Genomic DNA, 25,835 nt, shown 5'->3' on the forward strand with positions numbered 1-25,835 from the left:
TCTAGTTTTTATTTGCATTAATATTCTTTTCCCTTTGTAGCGGAATGGCTAAAACTGTCCATAGCATGCCTAGATAAAAAGGAACAATGTGATCAATTACTTAGTGACTGCTGTATGTCAAGGCAAAGCCTGGGTTATAAGTAGCCATTACTACTAGAGTATTTAATAGGAAGAAATGACAATCTTGGCAATTTCATTCTTGCTGCCTGTCTTACAAACATTTATTGGCAAACTACCAGATAAAGAAATCTCCGATTCTAGAAGCTGAGAAGTTAGCTACTGAAGGAATTCCAATTACTCCTGATATTTTCATTAGCAGAAAGGAGTCGTCTACTCAATCAATCATTTCTTAGGTCTATTACATAATGAAATTTAAATCACAGAACTGAACTGCAAGGAAATCAGACACTTGTCTATAGAAACACGGTTAAAGGAGGAATACGGAAAGGAAGACGTCTGGTAATGATTTATAGTGAAATGATTCTGTTTTGTCTGTGGGAGTAAAGGAAACAGTAAAATCATAGTAAGGATCCCCTGTCATCCCCTGTCCTTCCCCATGGCCCTGTGTCATCCATACTCTCTATGGTCTCGTACTTGGATGACATGTTGTTACGTCTGCATTTATACAGTGAGTGGAGGAAGCGGACTGATGGCCAAACGGTAAGATGAGCAGATTGCAACCTTTATTACTTTTACTGATGTGGGCCTCTGTAGACAGTGTTTCGTTCGCGGTGTAGTCTGTATGTTCCCACGGGTCAGTAATGCTTTGGAAAATCCATATATCTAAAGACGATAGCCTTCACTGACTGAGTCACTCACTCGCTCACTGATTCACTGACTGACTGACTGACTCACCACTAATTCTCTCACTTCCTAATGTCGTAGAAACATGAAATTTGGCACAAGCATAGATTATGTCATAAGTAGGAAAAGTAAAGAGGTCCCAACTCGATAATCCAATTCTAGCGCAAAAGAATTAGCGTCCAAATTTTACATACGTAATCTAATTCTCTCACTTCCCGATGTCATAGAAATTTGAAATTTGGCACGAGCATTGATTATGTCATAAATAGGAAAAGTAAAGGGGTCCCAACCCGATTGTTCAATTCTAAGCGCAAAAGAATTAGCGTCCAAATTTTACATACAGAATCTAATTCTTTCACTTCCTGATGTCATTTTATATAAAGAAAACGTCGCATGGTTGCCTCCACGTGGTGTTTCCTGGGTAACGCAGAGAACTATGCAAAATGGTGAACATATTTTTTTCCTCGGTATCTCTAAAGTAACCACGACTTCATAAGATTTTTTGTGTGAACACCAGATAAACACCAGTACCAAATTAACTGGGGCGAAGCCGGGTATATCAGCTAGTCTAGTATAAATTACATGGATGAGAATTGAAAAATCTTGTCTACGCGATGTGGAAAAATTCTGCCCAAAATTCACATGCAGCACAGATTTTCAATTTGCCACATTTATGCTACATATGATCACTGCAGATTCCATCTCATCCAATGCGAAATCTTTACCGACTGGTGTGGGTTTTCACTGTGGATTTGCTTGAGATCTGCTGCTGTGTAAAATCTGCAGCAAATCCGCTATGTGGGAACATAGCCTACATGGAGTTTGTATTAATTAGAGTACAAGGGGTAAAAGGAGTCTTTTATAAGGGTGCTTTTATACATGCAGGATTCTACCTATGGATTTTGATGCTGAATTGAAAATGGGTAAAATTTCCTGCGATTTCATATCAAAATCCGCCGAAAGGGCTTAGATAGATGGGCGTGTATTTGTCCCATTATGCAGCCATGAAAATCAAGACTGCATTACGGGACGAAATGAAACCATTGAATTCCACAGTTTTGTTTCCATTAGTAGTATTAACTACGTGCAGGAGAGATAGGGCCGGACCTCTCTCCCCGCTGTTTTTTGAAAAAAAAAAGAAAAAAAAAAGAATTAATGCGCAAATACGCTCCGTAGCGGCGAGGATAGTTGCTCATACGGTCACAGGTTTTTGCCATGAGACCAGCGGAATTCCTTGGCTGTGTATCTTGTACTGCACCCTGGTGGAATATCTGCTCTTGTTTTGGAGCACCAATTAGCTGCTTTCAGCCGTGTTTAATGATCAGCAAGTGATTGCCATTGTTTTCAATTAAAAATCTCGCGCTGCACTCTCGTGCCCATCACATGCCATACAATGTGCTTTTCTGTCCCATTGAAAAAAATGGGTGATGTGAGAAGATAGGACATGCAGCGATTTTTTGTATATAAGGTATATGACTCCATTAAAAAAATGGGGTTCATGTTAATGCAAGATTTATGCACCTTGCAATTCACAAATCTTGCGCAAATTTCTCAGCAGTCCTAACAGAGGTATTTCCCTTGAGGCCAGTCTCAGACAAGTGTACTGTCACATGTCTGTAGTCTGTAATACGGATCTTAAATACAGATATGTTACAGATAATATTGCAACTGTATGTCATCGGTCTCTGGGCTTAAACACATGAACGCGTTTTTCCCATTATAATCACGGACGTAGAACGGGTCAAAACCAAACCACTGACTTCAACTGATTTCAGTAGTTTTATTTACGCTATTGGGATTCTTGTCTATTCTTTGTACGGGCGAGAAAAGACAGGACCTGCCCTAATCTTCCCGCTGCTTTTTTCAAACTCCTGCGCTGTTTGAAAAGCCATAGAGTAATTAAAAAAGAAAAGCTCTTCATGTGCAACTTCACTCCGTATTTTTGCATATGCTCATCTGAAACCCCCCCTTTGCTCTGTACGCAAAAAAGTACAAAAATGAGTCATGATGCGTTTTTAAAGCACGACTGTGAAATACACAGATACATAGATGTAGGTTAGCTGCGTATTACGGTCCGCGAAACACAGACCAAATATGGAGTACAAATGTGCTTGCCTGCAAGCAGCCTTAGAAGCACTGCGGCTGATTAATCAATGTATTTCCTAGGGTTCTGTGATAAAATTACAGTTTACGGCCCAATTTCCATAGTTGTAAAGCTTCTGTCTTCAGAGTCCGCCGTCAGTGTTGTAAAACAACGCCAAGTCCAATCAGCCATTGTTTTAAGACAACAGCAGATGCATTGAAAGGGCATAAGCTGCAGTGGGGGAGGGACGGCCAGCATCTGTATGGGGCACCAGCATTAAGAAATCTCCCCTATTGTTAGTACAGTGCAGATCCACCATATGCATCACAAACTGCACTCACTGCCCAGAATGCATGGGCTATTTACATGTGCCTAGTTTTTAAATGTTTTTGCCAAAATGAAGAAAAAAAATATTTTCCGCTTATATATTTATTTTTTTTAAGCTGCAACCCTACGGTCTGTGTGAATGAGGCCAGGCTCACATATTACAATTCTGATCAAACTAATTGAAACTGTTATGACGTGCTTTATAAGCAACAGAAAATACATGAATAGCACACTGACAGCAGAATGCAGTCCTAAGCTCTTGCTCATAACCTGAAGGTTGCGGATTCCATCACCACATGGTTCAGGTAGCCGGCTCAAGATTGACTCAGCCTTCTGAGGTCAGTAAAAAGAGTGCCCAGCTTTCTGGGGAAGGCAATGGCAAACCACCCCGCAAAAGCAGTCTGCCAAGAAAACGTCACAACGTGATGTCACCTCTAGGAGTCGGTCACGACTCAGTGCTTGCACCAGGGGGACCATACATTTTTTTTCATAAGGCATTCAGTCCATCTCCCGTTGACCTATATGGGTCCATCTGAAAGTCTATCAGTTATAGAGCTCATGGCTCGGTTATAACTGTTGGTGTGAACAGAGCCAACAAAAAGTTATCATGATTGAACTTGACACAGACTGATGCAAAGCGAAGCACTTGGAGATCAACTTCCGTCCTGTAGAACTCAGTAGGATCTGTTGACTGATCTGCAGAAGAACTCTTGCGAATATTCATTAACATGATGCCATATACACGCACCAACCACATTTCCTATGCATTTCGGCAGAGCAGATGGGATGCGGTTAAAACCTAATCTGGTTTTGCAGCAGTTGGGGTTTTACCACAACTGCATCGAAAATCACAGCATACGGCCGGGCTCAAACCAACAGGTCGGATTCCGCATGTGGGAGGCTGCAGCGGATTGTGAGGCTGGCCCGTGACCCTGCGTACGCACTAACCTGTATTGCGGATGACCGTGGTCATGTGGGGTACAGGTATTTGTTTCTTTATTTGTATTTCCCACACCATCGCTTAGCATTACCTTGCGTACGGGCTGCGGGTCGGACGCCTCCATTGACTTCACGGAATATGCAATTCATATCTTTGAGTGTGAAGGAAAAAAATAGAAAATGTATGTCTGTCAATGCCTGCGTTTTACTGGGGAAAGCGCGAGCGGACACTGCAATGCAAATCCAGTCGTGTGAGACCAGCCTTAGGGCTTATTTAGACGACCGTATATCGGCTCAGTTTTCACACTGAGCCGATATACGGTGTCTTTGTCTGCAGGAGGGGGGGTATGGAAGAGCCAGGAGCAGGAACTGAGCTCCCGCCCCTTGCCCCTATTTGCAATGGGAGGGGTGGGACAGGGGCGGAGCTAAGCGGCTGGACGTAGCTCCGCCCCATCAGAGAGGGGGCTGAAGCTGAGTTCCTGCTCCTGGCTCTTCCATCCTCCTCCCCCCCAGCAGACAAGGACACCGTATATCAGCTCGACGTGAAAACCGAGCCGATATACGGTCGTCTAAATAAGCACTAAGGGGTTCTTCACATGGGCGCGATTATCACGGCCGCACAACGAAATGAAACGGAACCATTGATTTCAATGGTTTTGTTTCCTGTAGGGGTATTCTTGCCTGGTAATCGGACCTGCCCTATCCTTTTCGCATGTAGTTAATACTACATATGGGAAAGATAGCGCAGGAACTATCTTCTTGCTGTTTTTTTCCAACTCGCATGCACTAGTGCGAAGTTTGAAAAGTCAGAGGAAAAAAACCCTGTTCATGCGCAACTACTCTCCGTTGTGGAGAGCGTAGTTGCACATACGGACATGTGTTTTTGCCCTAATGTAGTAAAATCGGGTGTAGTTTTTCAGGTGTTGATGCAGTTTTTATCTTTACCTCTGCTGATTGCCGGGCTGCACGTGGACTCGGAATTGATTGTAGTTGCAAGTCTATGTGCAATCTGGCAATTACCAGTTATGTCGGCTTCACACGAGTGATAAAATCGTACGAGATTTTTGCGTTGCGTGATGCACAAATCTCACACAAACACCAACCCCATTTTTTCCAAGTTCTATCTTTCCTCGTCAGAAGCCAGCCTGAGGCTAGCCTAATCCAGAGAATAGATCCCATTGATTTCAATGGGGTCGTACACATTTCCATATTTTAAGCACGCATTTCGGTTACGCAAAAAAAATGAAGCCTGCTCTATTTTTCTGCGCAGCAAAGTCCCCCATAGAAGTCAATAGGGAAGTGCGCAAATGCGCGTGCAATATGCAGAGATGCGGGGAAAAGAAAACATCTGGAACTCGGTAAGACTAATTAACCATTTTAATCGTGGCGTCTTTGTTTTCCATGTACGAGTGAACATTTCTTGCTTGCGAAAAATCAGTTAAAATACGCAATATGTGAGCAAAAAAAGCATCTTTTATTTAGCAAAAATGCTGTTTTTCTGCAACACGTGGACAAGATTTTTAAAATCTCATTCACTCTCCTGCTACTTTGCTGCTACCAAAAATTCCTTGTGCGGATGGTCCTAAGGCCTCATGTCCACTTGAAAAATACAATCCGCGCAGAATCTGCCGCGGATTTCCACGGCGGATTCCACGTGGATTTGCTTTAAATGGTATTTTTTTTGCATGCAGATATCCGCACACATTGCTATCAATGTGATAGCAATGTTGCCGATCCGCGCGGAATCCGCAACAGAATGGAGCATGCCGCGTTTTTTCTCCCGCGTGTGAAAAACGCAATTCTTTTAAAATGCCATGCGCGCCTGCAAAAATCAATTTAATAGACCGCGGATGGCCAATGATTCCCTATGGGCAAAATCCGCTGCGGATTCCGCAATTCCATTTAGCTAGTGGACATGGGGCCTAAGGGACCTTTAGTGCAGAATATTTCTGCAAGACGCAGCTTAGGCCTCCTTCCCACGAGCGTGACGGGGTCCGCCGCGTAATATTACGCAGTGAAGCCCGTCACGGCGCCCCCCAGAGCCCCTATACTTACCTGTGGGAGATAGCGTGAAATCGCTTCCCTGCCCACCGCCGCCGCGTCACCGCCTGTCACCGCCCACCACCGCCGCGTCACCTGCCGTGTCACGTGCACGGCCGGCCGTGTCACGTGACGCGGCCGGCAGCGTCATATGGCGTCATATGACGCGCGGCGGTGGGCGGGAAAGCGTTTTTTCACGCTATCTCCCGCTGGTTACAGCGGGAGATAGCGTGAACGGACGGCTTCCATTGACTGCAATGGAAGCCGTCAGTGCGTACAGCCCGTCCTCACCCGCAGAAAATAGAGCATGCTGCGGGTGAGGACGGGAGAAATCGCGGTGCGTAATTCCGCGGTGGAATTACGCATCGTGAGCATTGTGCTATTAGGTTCAATAGAACCTAATAGCTGCGGGCAACGCAGCGGATTTTCGCCGCGAATTACGCGGCGGAAATCCGTTCGTGGGAAGGAGGCCTAAATCTGTTGCTGTGGATTTCTACACCGGAACCCGCATGTATACACGTGGACTTCGGTGCAGAATTTTCTGCGTCTTTAGGTTGGTCTTGCAGGAATATTTCCCGCATGTGAACGTATCCTGAGGCAGCCTTCCCACATGGCGGAACTGCTGTGGAATTTTCCACTTTCTGGAATCACAGCAGAAATTCCACAGCGTTTAAAAGTACGAGCCATGTGGAGGGGATTTAAAAATTCTGCTTCCTGTGGTGCGCATATTTTTTGGATTCTGATATTGCAGCAGTCTATTTATGCTGTGGAACCCTAAATACAAGGGTTGAAATACGCAGCTGTGAAAATGTGGCCAATGCACATCATTTAGGTTTGGATTTAGACAGCTGCGGAATTACTGCAGATATTCCACCTTGTGAGAAGGTGGTCTAAGGCCTCATGTCCACTACGAAAATGGATTTAGCAAATCCGCGCGGGTGTCCCGCATGAGTGATCCGCGCCCATATACCTGCGGATGTCATTTTTCCCTACCGTGCGGATTGCACGTGCGGGAAATCACCCGCAGCATGCTCCATTTTCTGTGCGTTTCCCCACATTGAAGCCTATGGAAGCCATCCGTATCCGTGGGACACCTGCAGCTGAATTTCTGCTCTGCCACGGGAGAGCAGGAGTTAAAAAAAGTGCACAGCACATGCGCGCGGCGCGCTGTCGGCGTGCCGAGCCAATCCACCGGGCCGAAGAAAGAAGATCCGGCCGCGACGGAGGGCAGATCTGCAGCATCCGGACAGGTAAATTAATCTTATTTTCAGGCCTCATGTCTGCGGGAGAGGAGGGACCCGCTGCGGGATTAGGCATGGAGAATCCACATGGCCCTGAATTTCCTAGTGGACATGAGGCCTAAGGGTGCTGTGACAAATGCATTTCTCCCTTGTAAAACACTGGCTGGGCTACGCTGATTGCAGCTGGCACCTGGACTTGCCAATTCCATTACTATGATGAGTCCAGGTGCCAGTGTCAATCAGTGTTTCTCCACCTGCCTTTTACATGGGAGAGGTGCTGCTGTGTTATAGTACCATAAGGGTGCCTTCACACTTGCCATTGCGATATTGCTGCTTTTTTCCTTTTTTCGCGAATGTCAATAGGACTTTCTAATGTTAAAAATGCATCGCACAAAAAACACAAGTTTGCGAATTTTTGTGTGATGCTTTTTTAACATTAGAAAGTCCCATTGACATGTGCGTTAAAAAAAACAAGCAATATCGCGATCGTAAGTGTGAAGGCACCCTAAGGCTGTTTTCACACGGCCGAGAAAGTTGCGTGAGATTTTTGCATTGCAAACCGCAGAAATTTCGCACGAATCTGATACCCCATTCTTCTAAATGGGGTCATAAACACATACAATTTTTTTTTTGCCACAACACACCGCGGCATGTCCCATCTTTGGGTCTACCCTCGCATTGCCCATTGTTTTCAGTGGGGCCGGCGGCAGTGTTGAACCACGTGCTAGGTGCACGCAAGTGGATTGCTACTTTCCCGCAGTAATGCGAGGTGGTTTTAATATAAAAACGCTGGGAAATCGCATGTTGGCAAGTGCGATATTGGGCTGGATTAGCCTAAGGCACCTCTAATATAGGATGGAATATTCCGCAACAGCGTTGTGGAAAAGGCCCTCGTGCGGAATATTCAGCGCATAAACCCACTTTACTAAAGTGCAGATTTTCATACAGAATTGAAAATAGCAGACTTATGCCAGCAATTCTGCACCACAATCCACAGTCAGAAGCGCCGATATTGGTGTAGAATTCCGGGTACGGCATATCCACATCCCGCTGTTGTAGAATATTAGAGATGAGCGAGCGTACTCGGATAAGCACTACTCGCTCGAGTAATTTGCTTTATCCGAGTATCTCCCTGCTCGTCCCTGAAGATTCGGGTGCCGGCACGGAGCGGGGAGCTGCAGGGGAGAGCGGGGAGGAACGGAGGTAAGATCTTTCTCTCCCTCTCTCCCGCCCGCTCTCCCCTGCTCCGCGCTGCGACTCACCTGTCAGCCGCAGCGGCACCCGAATCTTTAGCCCCGAGCACAGCGATACTCGGATAAAGCCAATTACTCGAGCGAGTAGTGCTTTTCCGAGTACGCTCGCTCATCTCTAAGAATATTTCATCTTGTTTGAAAGGTCCCTAAGTGGTTAAAGTGAAGCTTCATCTTTGCGTGGTTTTTAATTACATATTAGTAAATTGCATAAATAACAATTCCCTAATAGATTGTCATTCAGGTATGTTTAACATGCCGACAATTCCTTCAGGGCAAGCGCGTCAATTTGAAATTTCCTTTATCCCTATGATTGGAAAACCACACAATCGTGTAGCCAATTCACAGTCTATCTGCAAAGCCCGCCCACGGCACGTGGATGTGGTTACTTGTGACCGCCGTTACGCGGGGCAACACCTTCAAAATGAAATTGAGTATTATTTAATAATAGCAATATGTTATAATAATTCGGATTCTGCACTTTCCTAATATTTCCTTAAAAAGAAGCTCCATATTAAAATATTACGATACTCCAAACAATGTATTGAATGGCGCTAGGCGGTACGCAGCAGCCGTATGTCAGTTGCTATACTAACGGATGCATAAAAGTATTAGTATGGGATTTGGACTGTTGATCATCTTTTTGTTATGTTCATGTCATTAATTGGTGAATCCCTAATGTGACCAGAGATAATGCATCTGACAATTAACCTATATAGTATTTCCGAAATATGGATTAATCGCTGGACTGCACCAAGTACAGCTACTATATGACTATTTCAGTTGGGGCACATTTATCAGAGGTGTCTAAAAGAAAGCGACCAATCAGAGTGCAGCTCTCATTTTACCAGAGCAGTTTAAGAAATGAAAGCTGCACTATTAGCATATTCCTTATTAAGGCCCATTTACACGCAAAGATAATCTATCAAATGATTGAAAGTTTTAGAGATCTTTTTGCATAAAGTGTTAATGGACAGTAATATCCATTAACACTTTCTCCTCTTCATTTGCATGTAAAAGGGCCTCCAGATGCTGTTTGCAGAGCCCAGCCTGTGATTAGTCACACACCCAGCTGCATTGTTCTCCTTGGGGCTGTGGAGAATGCAGCATGAGGTCTGTTGAGAGATACTTTATCTCTCTGCGACTGAAGTATGGATTTCAAGTTCACCTTAAAATCATCGTTTAGACAAAAAGTGCAGGATGCCCGCGTTTACATGTAATAATTATCGCTCATTTTTGGTCGTTTGAACGAATTTTGAGTGATATTCGTTGCGTGTAAATGGGCTTTTACACTCCAAGAATGCTCAGAGCGTGGAAAACATAGAAACCAGGACTGTAGAACTGTCAGCTCTATCCCTACCACTCCTGGCTGGCTGTACTTCGCCTCTCCCCAGTCCTGTTTTTCTATGTTTTCCATGCTTCAAGCATGCTCAGAATGTAATGATGAATATGCCCATATAATAATTGGTTGGCATGGGCAACAAAGATTTTCTTTTGGACAGTTTTGATAAATGAGGCCAAATACTAGATCCAAACTACACCCATCATTGTTTATCTAAGGTACAGGACAATTTAGATAAGAACTCCGGGTTGATGGAGAATCATAAACTAGGGAGAGATTTATAAAACTGTCTAAAATGAAAAATATCTTTGTTGCCTTTAGCAACCAATAACAGCTTGGCTTTTATTCAAGGGCTCTTAAAAAATGAAAGCTGCGCTGTGATTGGTTGATATGTAGAACATCGTTTTTCTTTTGGACAGTTTTTATGTGCTGCGGCCAAACGAGCCAATTTTTTTTACTTAGCTACCAACTTTTTCAAGTTAAACTAATTAAAATGAGTAAATACAAACAGCTACAAAACATAATAATATCAAAGTCATATCTTTGTATTGAGCAGATATTATATGTGAACGGTCATGTTGGCTTCTTCCAACCACTGCATGTACGTGAGTATACTAGTTGGAAACCTTTAACTTCCTTATCTTTATTAAATCTGTGATATATGGTAAAAATAATATTACGGTTCATTAAAAAAATATATAAAAAAACAGTCAGTGTTACCAATTAGTGTGAAAGGAACCAGGCATTGAGAGTAAAAACTACAGCTTAGCATTACAGAAGTATTACCGCGTTTGCCCGAAAATAAGACAGGGTCTTATATTAATTTTTGCTCTAAAATATTTCTTTTTTACATGTATATCTGCCTGGACACCATTTAAAAACCATGCTAGGTCTTATTTTCAGGGCAGGTCTTATTTTCAGGGGAAAAGGGTAGCATATAAGCTACAATGTTAAAAGGGTCGCCTTGTCTATATCCTGATCACTGATATGCTTTATACTAATGAGATCTGTGAGTAGCATTTTATTTTTTATTCCCGTTCGTTAGAGCAGTAAAATCCATAAATCAGTCACTAGCCTATAAATTAGGAAAAGTGTGCCTAGGTTTGTATAATAGGCTAGATTTTAGCCTATTTGTAAACTGCGGGTTTGTGAACTACTTTTAGGCTGCTTTTGCGCACATTGGGGAAGATTTATGAAACTGTCTAAAAGAAAAACTTAGTTGCCCAAAGCAACCAATCAGAGCTCAGCTTTCATTTAACCAGAGCAGAATACAAAATGAAAGCTGCACTGTGATTGGTTGCTAGGGGCAGCTAAGACAACTTTTCTTTTAGGCAGTTTTTAACTCTTCCCCTTTGTGCCTCATTTACACATTTTTTTTCTTTTAGACACTTTTAACAGACGAGGCTCAAATGGGGGAGATTTATTAAACTACCTAAAAGAAAAAGTGTCTTTGTTGCTCAAAGCAACCAATCACAACGCAGAAACTGAAAACTGAGTTCTGATTGGTTGCTATGATAACAAAGACAGTTTTTCTTTTAGACACTTTTGGTAAATAAGGCCCAATTGTTTTTAGAAAAATGCCATGTTTTCGCTGTAGCCTATTGTCTGGCGATTTTGTGTGTGTGGCCAGGGGTTACATATATTAGTCTGTCGTGAAATATACAAGACGCGCTACATACAGAGTATATTGGTCTGTGCCATTTTTAGGGCATTTTTTTCAAAGCGCAGCAAACTCATGTTATATTGTATTTTTCCTGCCGTTTTTCACAAATTAGGACTTGAAAAACAGCAGAAAAAACATGTTACAAATGTCACAGGTTAAAAATGCTATGAAAAATGCAAAATAAATAAGAAAAATACTTGTTAAACACTTGTGCGGCGCAGAGTGATAACGTGGCCTTCACATTGGCGTTTTTCTCGCACTTTTTTTTTTCACGTGTGTTTTTTTTACCCGACGGTCGATAGGACTTCCTAATGTTAAAAATTTTGGTGCGATGCAATGCGTTTTTAACATTAGAAAGTCCTATTGACTTTTGCGTAAAAAAACACAGCAAAATTACGTGAAAAAACGTGCAAGAAAAACACAATTGTGCAGCAGAAATGCAGTCCTAAGCTCTCGCTCACGACCTTAATGTTGTGAGGTGAATCCTGCATGGTTAAGGTACCCGGCTCAGGGTTGACTCAGCCTTCCATCCTTCAGAGGTCGGTAAAATAAGTACCGAGCCTGCTGGGGGTTAATAAATTAATTACCTGAAAGCGCTGCTGAATAAGTTGGCGCTATACAAATAACAAGATTTATTAGCGTTTATCATTATTATTAGCTGTTTAGGAATTTATGATCTCCGCAACAGAAATACTGGGAAAAAGTAATGCTTTGAAGGGGGTGATAAGTCAGGTGACTGATATACTAATATACTCATATATTCAATATTATATTAATCCACAAAATAGAACGAACAGGCAGCACATCGAACGCTGCCTGTTCATTCTAATTTGTGGATATTCTTATAATGGCAGAGCACCGTTGATTATCATACGGAAAACGTGGGCAAAGATTTACTTATCCATTTGTTGTGTGCGTCTCATAGAATTGGAAGGGACCTCCAGGGTCATCGGGTCCGACCCCCCACTCAATGCAGGATTTACTCCTTCTGTATCAAGCCTAAAATTATATTACCAATTATTTTCTTGGGATCGGCTACCCTACAAATCTTGTGCCGAATATGTGGAAAATTGTCTTCTGAATATGTATTATATATATGTATACAATATATGCAATATGCAAATGCAGCCAACTTTCAGTTGACTTCCCAATGGCTTTCCTTGAATTAAATGTCAATTTAAAATTTGCTGCAACCGTGCATTTGGGGTATTGTCAAGGTAACAATTGCTACATGTGTATACGGCCTCTTTCACACGTGTGCAAAAATCACGCGTGTAAAAAACACGCGGCTATTAGAACCAATGGTTTTCTATGGGAACGTTCAGATGAAGGAATCCGAACGCTCCTATAGGAAACCATTGGTTCCAATAGCCGTGTGACTTTTGCGCGCATAGCTCCCCGTGTGAATGAGCCCTTAATGTGATCTTCCGTACATATCTGCCTGCTTTAAGATGCCTCAGGTAAGTGGCACAAGATGACCTGCTTTAAAAAAAAAAGAGTTGGCGTTACTTTGTCGGACGCCGTGACACAAGATTTGTTTGTCAGAGCCGGTCATCCCGCGCCACTTAATACGGGATATCTTCAAACAGACCTAGAAATCTATGGAAGGACGCATCTTTATGTATATATATCTATAGATTAATTACCTATACATTTAATTAGTTATTCTAACGAACATACGCATATATATAATATATATCGCAATGTATATGATATATGATATATATCGCTATGTATTGATATATGTATATGATGTACGTTAGAATAAATAATTTACTATATAGTTATGTAGAACTACTAATTGTTATCTATATCAGCCTACTTCTCTCATATGTTGTAAATATATATATTCCTATACTAGTATGTGCAGTAAGTTGAATTTGTAATATTTCCGTTGAGACTGCGCCCCTCTTACGCCCCCCCAAGTGTATCTTTCAGTCTTTCGAAATGACCAATTTACAACTCGTTATCCATTTTATCTTCCTTTTTTCTTCTTTAGGTCACGGCTCATTCTATAATTTACACAAACGTCCGGCGCCGCCGTCAACGAATCGGCTGGCATGATAAATAATATCTAATGGTCTAAAGTAATATGTAATGGTCTAAAATATTATTAAATAGGCTAAAATAATATGTAATGCTCTAAAATATTATTAAATAGTCTAAAATAATATGTAATGCTCTAAAATATTATTAAATAGTCTAAAATAATATCGAATGGTCTAAAATATTATCTAATAGTCTAAAAGTCAATGCAAACAGGAAGCAAGTCTCAGGTTGTATCCCAGCTAATAGAGCAGCCTGCTAATAAATGTGTAATATGTCATGTGTAATATCAACTCTTCACTGAAAGGAATTGCATTTTCTTTTTGGTCAAGTTTTGCCTTGCAAGCTTTTTTTATTATTTTTCTCCCTTGCTTCATGAGGACAGGGGGTTTACAGCAAGAATTTTCCACAGGATGTTATTGCATGACACAACATGTAAGCACATGAAGGCAAAGTAGTGCCAGCAATCTACACTTCTTGTATGCCATGTTCAATTCATTGAAACTCGATGATACTGCAAAAAAAAACACACAATGGCTGTAGGAAGCAGTAAAAAACCAGCTCCTGCAGCCAGTAAGAAATGAATCCCTGTGTGGCTGTTCTAGACATGAGATGGAGGATCTCACACAGAACACACATTGGTTCTATGCAACAATGATTCTAGGGGAGAGGGGCCTCATCACAGAGACAAGGTGGAGCGCGGATCCCTCCGCCGTCTCTGCTTGGGAGTCCATTTTAGGTCTACCGAAACCAGGACAATCCCCGGATGTAACTGTCATGGCCGCCAACGGTGACTCGGGCAGCATATGAAGGGGGGAAAACAAGGTAATTTCAATTTTAGCGTGGGCACGGGCACCGGATCGGGCATTGGAGACGGCATATCTCGCGGGAGAGGGCGGGTTTTACCTCAGCGGGTGAGGTGGAAAGTTCGGTTGACTTTGTAACAGTGGACGTGGGCGGAGGGGGAATGTCGGGCGGGGGGAACGGATAAATAGTGCATGGCAAAGTTAGCGAAAGTTGGGAAACTTGGCGGCGGGCGGGAAGCGGGAGGGCAGGGGGGACCCCGAGCGCTGCCCGCATGATGACGCCCCATGAAATGGCCGCACTCTTTTCTGTGTGCTCAGTCACATGAGGGGGTTGCGGTGTCCCTCCGCCGTGCTGGCGGCTGCTCCCCACTGTTCTCCTCTTACACTTCCCTTCTCTAATCCTTCTCCTTGTGCTGCTGACAATGGCTTGCATTGCACCAATGACTGCTTGCTGTTGCCTCTCACCCCACTTCTTCTATGCATTGCCCTCCTGTCTCTGTGTGTGGGGGGCATGTCATATACATGATGGCACAATCTGGGTGCAGCCATTGTTTTTTTAGTATTTTTGCAATTTTTGGATGAACCATAAAGATGTGATTTTTTTATTTTTGTCCTTTTTTTATTATACCTCATGTGCAAAATGCATTCCAGTGTTACAAGGTTTCATCAATGTAGTGCACATTCCAGCTTTCATTCATGCTATATGTAATTAAACTGCTTGCTTGGTGCTTATTAAGGCCGTGTTTAGTTAATTGGGGTGTCTTCGCTTGAACCCCCCCCCAATATCTAGAGCCTTATAATGCAGGACCCGTATTGACAATAATGGCCGCCGTTGGCTGTCATTGTTTTGAGATTGCACGTTGCGGTGCTTTTCGGGTTATTGGAGCATGTATGGTTTATTGGGGGGGCTTCGCTTGAACACCCCCCCCCTCTATCCCACCCCAATAGCCATATTGGGTGCAGGTCCTTTATTGTGAATATTAGACACCATTGCTGTGTCATTGTGTTTTTGTTGTGTTTAGAGGCGTAAAGTTGGGTTTTGAACCCTTATGTAGAATATTGGGGTGTCTGGGAAGTCCGGTGGGGTGGTCTTATAGTGGCCACCAGTGACTAGCAGATTGGACTGGGTTAGGGTATACAAGCAGCATTTTCATTTTTTAAGTACCTGTTGGGGTATCGCCTGCAAAAAACAGGAAGGGTTTAGCCAAATTTTTGCAAAAAATTTTACAATTTTTCATTTTCTTGACATGGTTTTTGGTAATTTTATAGAGGCTTCGATGACCCCCCCCCCCCTGTTTCAGGACGAAGGGGTTCACCTCGCATCCTTAGTTCCCTTCATGCAAACTATGAAGGGTTCAGTCAAATTTTTTGGAAAAAAATGAATAAAATTTAGCATTTTCTAGCCATGTTCATTTTTTGGTAGTTTATGGAGGGTTTGATGACCCTGTTTCAGAATGGGGGTCCTCCGCGCATCCTTAGTCACCTTCATGCAAAACGTGAAGGGTTTAGCCAAATTCTTGGGAAAAAAATTGAGCAAAATGTAGCATTTTCTAGACATGGTAATTTATAAAGGGTTTGACGACCCGTTTTTGGAATGGGGGTTCACCTCGCATCCTTGGTCGCCTTCATGCAAAATAGGGGTGCATATCGTTGTAGGAAAAGCAAGACATCCATGGCATTTGTTTCAGGCTTGTTTCATATCTTCGTCGGAGCCTTCGGGACAGAATAACACAGCGTGTTGCGCCAATTTTGTCCGGAGAGATCCCAAGTTGTGTGATAGAAGCCATTATAGTCCATGGGATCCATCGGGACGCTGCTTTATTTTTCCGTTCCTTTACTGACATTCCCTTTTCTTGTTCCTATGAAGGAATAGGAAACCGGAATGCCCGAAGGCAAGTGTGAATGAAGCCTAAGATGATTAGAGAAGTTGTAGTTTTGAGGGTGTCGGAAGGGGCCCTTGAGTTGAGCTACAGTTGAGGGGGAAGTAGAGGTTGGTTCCAAAGTTGGGGGGAAGGTTGGTTCCAAAGTTAAAGGGGGTGGTATTAGTTCTAAAATGGGGGTGGGGAGAGGTTGGTCCGAAGTTGGGGGGGGGGGGGGGGGAAACTGGTTCCAAAGTTAAAGGGGGTGATATTAGTTCTAAAGTGGGGGTGGGGAGAGGTTGGTTCCAAAGTTGAAGGGGGTGATATTAGTTCTAAAGTGGGGGTGGGGAGAGGTTGGTTCCAAAGTTGAAGGGGGTGATATTAGTTCTAAAGTGGGGGTGGGGAGAGGTTGGTTCCAAAGTTAGGTCCCCTCATTTATTAGCTAGAAGTGCGGCTGAAGCTAATAGGTTTATAAAAGTTTGAACACAAGTTAAATGTCTCTAAGCAAAGGCATCAACATTTAGCTTCTTTATGCATCAGTCAGCGTCCAAAGTGCACTTCACCAGGGCTCGCTCGGCAATAGTAGTGTTGTACATTAACGACCATGCTTTTCCCTTTTACGCCTGCGTCGCCAACATTTCTTACTTTGCAGCTTTTGCAGATTAACCTGTTAATGTTGTACTGGCAGTAGTTGGCTTGAATCCTCCTTTACAAAGTAATACTGAAATACTTGGTCTACCTACCGGCTTGATATATAAGCCGGTAATCGGTTTATAACCTCCCTATAGCTCGTCATCGTAGAAACGGCATGATCGCCTTCGGCAATTCACCTAAAACAAATACTACAGTAACGGAGCGGGTTCAAAAGCTCGTAAAATTATTTTTGATGCTCTGTTTATAGATCTATGTATTCGTCTAACTGTTGAATGTTGTCAAGAGACCAAAATAAAACCTGTGCCGTGTTCCCCGAGTCATCGGCTTCTGCCGTAGCTATATTAGACCCCAACTGAATAAGCCGTTAGTTATTTTTGGTAAACTATGAGGTCGGATGTCAATGGGAGTTGTTGATAGTCAAGTCAACCAAATGACTGATTATCTGATCGCTGCATCGTTGATCTTTCCGTTCCTGCGAAGCGTAAAAGAAAGTTATTTGAATATTTTTGAAATCTGCAGTATTACTTAATTTTATGATTTCTACACGTACGTCGAAAATGACAAGGTGGCTGTTCATCGTCCCCATTCAACAAACGTTTTCTTTAGGAGAAGCATCAACCCACTAAGACGGCTGGCGGCCCCTACATTAAGGGAGGATGAGGAATTCTAAACATATCACATGATGGCCTATGAAAGCTAACCAGTTTAGTAGCACAAAGAGTTAGTGTATCGAGAGGCCGAGCTGTTTATATAGTATAAGATAGGTATTTATGAACGTAACATTTAAGTAGAATTAAGTGTAACACGAGCCGGAGCCGGGGCGTGCCTGTTTGGTTAGACTTGGTATATAGAAAAAAAGAATCTTGTGCAATTGCATGAAATATTGTTGTCAATAAAGTTTTAAAAAAATGTATAGATCGATTTCCAGTTTCTTTTTGTCCTTTTCTTTAAATGGCTAATATTAATATCACACGATGCTGGAAGTGCGTAGCAAAAACAACAACTCCTAAAATGAACTTTAGCCTTGATTCCTTAGCCGTCCGCCTAGAAGAAAAATGATTTGCTCTGTCGTGACGTCATCACCCAGTAACGCCGGCATTTTCATTGTATGCTTGCTATGATCAAATGTATTATTACATGACTCTTGTGCTAAAATATATACGATACATGACTTCCATTTTATTAGTACATTTCTAAAGCTTAAAATAGATTTTTTTTAATACATTAATTTTGTTTAACTCGTTTTGGCCTTAGAGATCCAACGTGGATCGGCCATGGCAGCTAGCGTTACCATTTCCGCCATTTATCTTGCACATCACTACCGGGTGTTGCTGTTTTTTGTCGGAGCATAAACATTGTCCACTGCTCAAAATTAGCATCTGCTTGTTGATGATCCAAGTGACTTCTCGGATGTTTCAGTTTGTAGAATGCATTCGGGTTTTTTTTTTTTCATTCTGTGACGAAAGCTTTTGGATATTTTTTTAATTATTTTTTTTGTTCGGTTAGGACTTTGACCTAATGAAATTCGAAGTTCTTTTCTCCTCTCTTCTGTTCCTTTTGGTTGACTGCTTTTATGTATGTTTTTTATTTAACTCAATTAAATCTGAAAAGTTTGTTGGTCAGCCACTGCTGCAATAATAATTAGATGTCAAAGTGGTTATTTTGGAATTTTTTGGCATTTAACGGCCTAGGCCTTAAATTATCGATGCGAGCTTTTGAAGTCCCTAGTAAATTTAATAACAAATGCAAAGGGCAAGGGTGGGAACGTCCTCCTCTTTAATATGTTTAAAGTGTTAATGTGTTTCTCCCTAACAGGTTTCTGAAATGTAAAATATTCATCTTATGATTCATTTATATTTTACTGAAGGCATGTCAATTTTTTTGCGAGCTAGGTATTCCGTGTCGGACGGAATTGTAAAAATTTAAATTGTATTTAATTTTTAAATGCGATTCAAAGAATAATAATCAAAAATGAAAAGATGGCTAGTGTTTTTTATTTTTTCCATTTTATCTTTTTTTGCAGTTTTTTTTCTTTTTTTTTTTTTTTTAATTCACACGCATAGATTTTTATTATTTCGTAATGGTATATTTTGCTCTCCCGTTAATTTTTCGTTTCACCGTATTTTCTTTGGACGTCTTTTCTATATAATACTAATTTTAAGATATCGGCATTACAGTAATGTAATTGTACAATGTAGAAAACGCTTCTAAGCTGCTGCTATGCACTTGCCGGGCTGGGGGAAAATTTATGTAAATTTTATGTCATAATATCAGTAATCATTGAAATTTCTGCTTAAGGGTTGATGGATAAAAGCTTCGTTCTTTAGACGATATTGTAAAAATGTTCTAGAAATAGATGAACAATAAGATACAGCTTGGTATGGGTAAAATATATCCATAAGCATTGTACAGCTTGTTTGATTAGTCAACGTCGTCACATAATTAATTCATATTTTGAAAGTGTTTTTTTTATTTTTTTTTCCCAGTTTTTAAATTCTCCGACTTGATAAGAAGTAGAACCGGGGATTCGTGAGGAGAATAATGTTTTCTTAGGTAAGTTATGTTTTATCGTAGAATTTTAATAAAATGACTTGTTTTTTAATTAATGGCTGTTCAGATGTTACTTTTTTTAAATGTTCTCTGTTAATTAATTATCTTTAACATTTTATCTTCTAAGTGTTGAGTAGGATAACGTGTTTTTACTATATAGTTATCCCATTAATCTATATTTGGATGTTATTTGGTAGGATGGTTCTGTATATTATTTTAATAATTTCTTTTTTTTTTTTTTCTTTCACAAAGGTGAACTGAAGATAAGGATTGATATCGCATCCAATCTTCTAAAAGGATCGAATTGCCTTTTTATAATGAGATCACCAAATAAAGACTTTTTTACAGACATTGAAGGACCTGCATCTTCAAAAGATGCTTTATGGGATTTCAGCGGAGATGCTTTTGCTTCCGGTGAATCGAACACTCGGTCCTCATCGTTTTCTGTAAATGAAAGGCTCCCGCGTGGAATAGAGCAAAACGCTAACGCATCCATGAATCCTACGCAGGAAGATGTTGCCGTAAGCGACATGGCCGAAACGGTGTCCAAATCACCATGCAAGAAACAGACAGCCAGGAAATCGTTGGCCAAAGGAAATCTAAATGACCTTGGCAATCTCGAAGAAGAAAATACAGACATTAAAACAGAACCCAACCTAGACGACGATTCTGCCAATATATCCGCAAAGGTTCTCCACTTCTTTTGCCAGAAATGCAAAAACGGGATCCGATACAGTCCCAACGATCTTCAAAAACACTTTTTTATATGTCACAATGGAGAGCTGCCACTCTATCCTTGCGAAATGTGTAACTACACCGCAAATGATTTTCAGGCGTTTAAACAACATAGAAAAACTCACCGGAGCGCACTAGTAAAATGTGAAATATGTAACAATGACTATTTATATACCTTGTTGGGCTTAACAAAACATTTCACAGTTATGCACTGTGTTAATGGCCACTTCAGCTGTTCAAAATGCAGATTTTCTACCAGAGATGTCGGAACGTTTGTTCAACACATACACAGGCACAATGGAATAGAGTATGCATGTCAAAAGTGCAATCACATCAGCTACTCAAAAATTGAGTTTCAGAGGCACCTTCAGGGACATAGTACCATGTTACCATTTAGCTGTCAGTACTGTAGTTACAGCGCCATGCGGAAAGATTTTATAGTAAAACATATTTTAGCAAGGCACAGAGAACACATTCATACGAGAGATGATCTTGTGCAGGACAATTCGAAGGCACAGATGGTACAGACAAATGCTGGACTGAAGCTCGTCTTAAAAAGATATCAATCTGAAAGCCAGGATAATTCACTTTGGAGGCATGACGGCAACAACCTGGAAAAGGTCGGAGATGGGAACGACAATGCTAGAGCGTTTCAGCATAAATTCTTAGAGAAAACCCAACCTCCAAAAGACTTTCCAAGATATAACACTGAATCGGAGCCGACTGTAAATGATGGAATTCCTTCTGTAACCACCATAAAGTGTAACAAAGATGATGCGAGTACTCAAGGGAGCATGGGTCTCTTGCAAAATGCCGTCCATGGCCCTACTGTACTAATGGTGAAGAACAATAAAATTACAGTTCCAGCAAATTACACTGCAACCTTTGTGGGCTACAAGATGGTCAACGGGAAGCAAAATCTTGTAATTAAATTACTGCCAACAAATAAGCAAACGTCAAATTCTACACAGCCATCACCTCAGTCATCAAACAGCTTGCCACGTTTCACTCAGGGCTCAATGCACGGGTCATACGGAGCACCTCCCAACACTAAAGATAATCGGTCAATGACCTCCTATAAACCACCTTCCATTCCGGCTTCTACACCTGTGGCTCCAGCAGATAAACAACCTGGGTCATTGCGAAACCTAACAACGGCACTTGGTTCACTGATGGCAAGAAAAAATGAATCTGCGTCCAAGTTGGCTGCTTCGGCTAATAGGCAACATTTTCATGAACCAACACAGAAAAATGTGAATATTGTTAATAAAACAAATTCGCCCTCGGCGTCTGACTTTGTGCCGAAAATTAAAGAAGAGCCTGCAGAATACAACATTAACGAGCAGCAGTTTTTTGACACTGACCACACATATGAATCATCTGGTGATAGAATGCGTCCGTCTACTGCATCATCTCGGCTAAGTATAGACCCAACTACTGGTTTCTTGGTCAGACCCCAACAAAATAATGAAATGAGTGGCCCAAAATCGTTAAAGACTTTTTATGGCAGCAAGAATTTCAGCACATTGATGCGTTCTTCAACAGCAAGTGGTCTCGGGAATTTCTCTGGTACAAGTCCTAACTATATTTCTAAAAATGACTTTCCAGTAAGAAATGCTCAAATGAACGAAAGAATGCCAAGATCAGCTGAAAATAATAAGCCTGAAAATATATCTTTCATGCCAAGGATTACATCAGTGTTCTCTTTACAAAATCGCCCATCAGATCCAAAACCTGTTGCAAATAATACGTACCTACACAATATGTTGCAGGACAATAAAAGGTTAAATGATAAAATTGGCATGGTGAACTCCCAGAGCCTACACCCTGGCAGTAATGCCTTTGGTTTTCCGAAGCAACCAATGTCAAGCCCAGTACAACCGTTGTCGAGTCCTATTGCAAAATTTGATAACCGTGTACAAAACGGTAATACACCATCGGCTGTATTCTTAAAACAGGAACCAGTATCTCCCGGATCCAGTGTTAAAACTACCCACCCCTCAAAAGTAAGTGAGCTTCTGAAGACGCACTCTGATGCAATAGTTAACCAGCAACTGGCAAAAGACAAAATGAACTGTATGGCAAAACCTTCAAGCGGTCCAACACCTTTCCAGTTATATCATAATTCACAACTTCCTGGAATGTCTCAAGCAAATCCTGTTTTGTATCCGTCAGGTTCTAATAGGTTCGTACTGCCAGTTGTACCAACTAACCAATCTGGCTTAAAAATTATTTCAAGTCAGGCCACTGCATCCAGCACTGCAACATTTTCGACTACCAACAGATTTAATACCCCAGTCATGGTCAACACAAAACCTGGCATGGTGTTAACTATCGCTAATGGACCTTTTGGTACAATACGAAATGTGACCAATGGTGGCCCACAGGTGATTGGTACAGTGAACAATTTAGGCAAAATGGCACTTCCTAGACTACAGCGTCCTACTGTACCTCATGTCTTTAAACCAACTGTGAGTACTGCCTCAAATAATGTTCCTGCCAACATTGTTTCTGGTTCCGCTGTAGGAGCTAAGCTTCCAATAAACCTCAATGTCCTTCAGTATTGTTTAAATTCTGATGGTTCAAGAACACAAGCCAGGGGTTTAGAGGCTAATAAACAACCTGACTCACTCCAGAAACAGCCAGTGTATGCCCTTTTGCCTGATGGAAAGCAAGCAGTACTTTTAAATTATGTTTTACCAAAAACTGTGTCTGCAACTACTCAGAAACCTGTTCAACTGAACAGAGTCAACCAGAAACTCCTACCAAAGAAACCCGATGAAGGGCAGCAACCTGCTTTCTTGAAGAGCAGAAATGAAGCAGGTGTAACTCCATCAGCATCAGTTAAGGAGGAAGACGTGAGTGCGCTTGGTGAATATGGTGGTAATGTCTCAACAAATAAAGTTGGCAATTCAAATTCTTTGCAGAGTAAGCCGGCGGAAACAAAGCCTTTCCTGAGATCCAGTTCCAGTGCTGCTCAAGCAGAAGAATCCTTGAATTCCGCAAGTGATAGTTCAGTTTCACAGCCGGCTTCTGCAGGTAGTTCAAAGTTTCCTAAACTGAAGTGTAGGCAAGGTACCATGAATCCTTTAAACCCTAAAAACAGGACCTGCAAGCGAAAAACATCAGATGCTGGCAGCTATGAAGCTGATTTTGAATTTAAGACAAAGAAAAGAGTGGTAGATGTCTTGGTGGATGTGCCACGAAAGCAAATGTTGCATAGAAAATGCAAGGCAAAGTCTTATGCAAGTGAAGTGGATGTAGATATGGATATGGATATGGATGTGGAGAGTCTTCCGGAGGATCCCACAGCAACACCTTCTAAGGAAATTGTAAGAACATTAAGACTTTATCCTTTCAGTCCTAATCAATCTATAAAGTATCCACGAAGGGATCAGCCAGTTGTTGTGTTGAACCATCCAGATGCCGATCTACCTGAAGTCGTTAACCTAATGAGAACCATCTCAAAATTCAATGGACACGTTCTGAAAGTATCTCTGTCCAAAAGTACACTTGAAGCTCTCTTAGAGTCAAGACTGATGAATTATGCTGATGGACTCAACGGAAGGCGTCATCGAAGGGCAAAACCCGTGAGTCCTATAAAAGAGAGATTTGTCCTTAAGTTAACCTTAAAGAAAACTAGTAAGAACAATTACAAAATTGTGAAAAATACCCCTACGAACAGGCTTCAAGCGAAATTCAACTGCTGGTTTTGTGGTCGGATTTTTGACAATCAGGACGAATGGGTTGGACATGGCCAAAGACATCTTATGGAAGCCACAAAAGATTGGAACACGTTGTTTTAGCCGTTTTACATTCGACTTTAAGACTACTCTTGCGGTTTCATTCTTTTCCTATAACTCAAAGAACATTAATATTTCTCATACTTTAATGTTTTCAACTCGAGAATCCAGTCCAGTATGTTGCTGTTGAAACATTCACTGCACATGTGCAGTTCTCCCCCCCACCCCTCTATTTCTGCTTTAGAAGTTTCCCCCCCCCCCCTTTTTGTAATATTTTTTCCATTTTTTTATGACATTTAAAATGTATGCTCTGTGAATTGTACAGTAAACAATGAACAGATTTTCAGTCTTTTTGGCATGTGTAGTATTGAGTAACTGGAAATAACATGAGCGAGTGTTTAAGTACGTGATTGATTAAATCCAATATTTGTAGATCTAACGGTGCACAACTTGTTTACAAAGCCATGTATAAATGTTTGAAATCTTCAATTGTGGTACATATTCAGGTGTGTACTGTGTACATTCTTACAGCATTGTCTTATAATGTCCAATGTACACATTTCCTTTTTGAGAAAATTGTATACCAGTACTACCTGGATGGAAAGCCTTGAAAAAGACAAAGCATTCTTTTTTTTTTATTTTTTTTTTTTTTGTTTCACATATAGTGTTTTTTTTTTTTTTTGTTTGTTTTCTATACAAAATCGGGTAATCTAAGGATTTTTTTTTTTCGAATGTAAATAGAGAAAGCATGATTTGCCAAGAAATTGATATGCTTACATTGCTAATTTTCCATGGATATTAAAAGTGAATTATTGTGAATGGCTGTATATACGCTTCCTGTTATTTTTGCCAAGCTATTGTGCAAATGCAATTTTTTTGTTTTTAGTTTGACTATTAAAAAGATTATCATGTTTTTAGTCCTAAACAAAATGTCAGTGTATTTTCAGCGGGTTGATTCACTTGAGTTGATTTTCACTTGAGTTTGTCACTCTATTTGAGTTGACATCCTACAATTGTGTTTTTCATGTTTTTTTTTTTATGCAATTTTATACAAACTAAGTAACTGGAGATTTTTTTTAAGGGAAAAATTGACAGTGGTTTCCTACTTATTTTTAAAAAGCAGACTTTGGATAATTTTCTCATTGTGGGGTTAATTTTGCATACCAGTAGGTAAATCTTTTTATAATTTGAGTAAAGATGAGTGAATTTTCTTTGCCCGATTTTTGAATTTTGCTGTCCATTAGGATGCGGTGGGTGGCTACAGTTTGATAGTTTTCAGATTTGCTTCTGCGAAAACGAGATCACATGTGAATTTACTCTCCTGTTGTATTTTACGGGTTTTCTAATCATTCGCTCATCTCTGTTGTTGAGTAAAATGTAAATGCTGGAATAATGTCATCGGTTTGAGAATGGATTAGATAATAAATGTCATAAAGCCATAAGAAAAAAACAGTTGATCCAAGATACTGATGAAAATATACCTGGATGAAGGCAGCTTTAGTACATTGCATTAGCAAAAAAAAAAATTAAAAATCTCTTATTAATGAGCCTAAAAAAATAAAATGAGAATGCTCCAAACTATTGTTTTTAGAGGAGTTTTCTATGACTTATAGCGTCAAAATGCCAGAACTATTGAAATGCCATTGTAAAGAACCAGCGGGCCGAAATATACATTTTTGAGCATTTTATCATAAATATTTACATTACATTAAGAAACCTTGGGTAACTAGCTACAATATATTATCTGAATTGC

The 25,835-nt window shown here is 41.0% G+C and overlaps 1 protein-coding gene across 1 annotated transcript; it reads left to right on the forward strand.

Moving 5' to 3' along the window:
- Positions 1–14,452: 14,452 nt before the first annotated feature.
- ZNF518A (zinc finger protein 518A) lies at positions 14,453–24,909 on the forward strand. Its single transcript, XM_066601008.1, has 3 exons — positions 14,453–14,560; positions 19,541–19,607; positions 19,857–24,909. Exon 3 carries the CDS (start codon positions 19,922–19,924, stop codon positions 24,143–24,145), a length of 4,224 nt encoding a protein of 1,407 aa, XP_066457105.1. The 5' UTR covers positions 14,453–14,560; positions 19,541–19,607; positions 19,857–19,921; the 3' UTR covers positions 24,146–24,909.
- The last annotated feature ends 926 nt before the right edge of the window (positions 24,910–25,835 follow it).

Source organism: Eleutherodactylus coqui, chromosome 4 (assembly GCF_035609145.1).
Source record: "Eleutherodactylus coqui strain aEleCoq1 chromosome 4, aEleCoq1.hap1, whole genome shotgun sequence".
NCBI lineage: Eukaryota > Metazoa > Chordata > Amphibia > Anura > Eleutherodactylidae > Eleutherodactylus > Eleutherodactylus coqui.

Coding starts and splice junctions, on each gene's coding strand:
- ZNF518A (XM_066601008.1), top strand. CDS start 19,922: ATGAGATCACCAAATAAAGACTTTTTTACAGACATTGAAGGACCTGCA.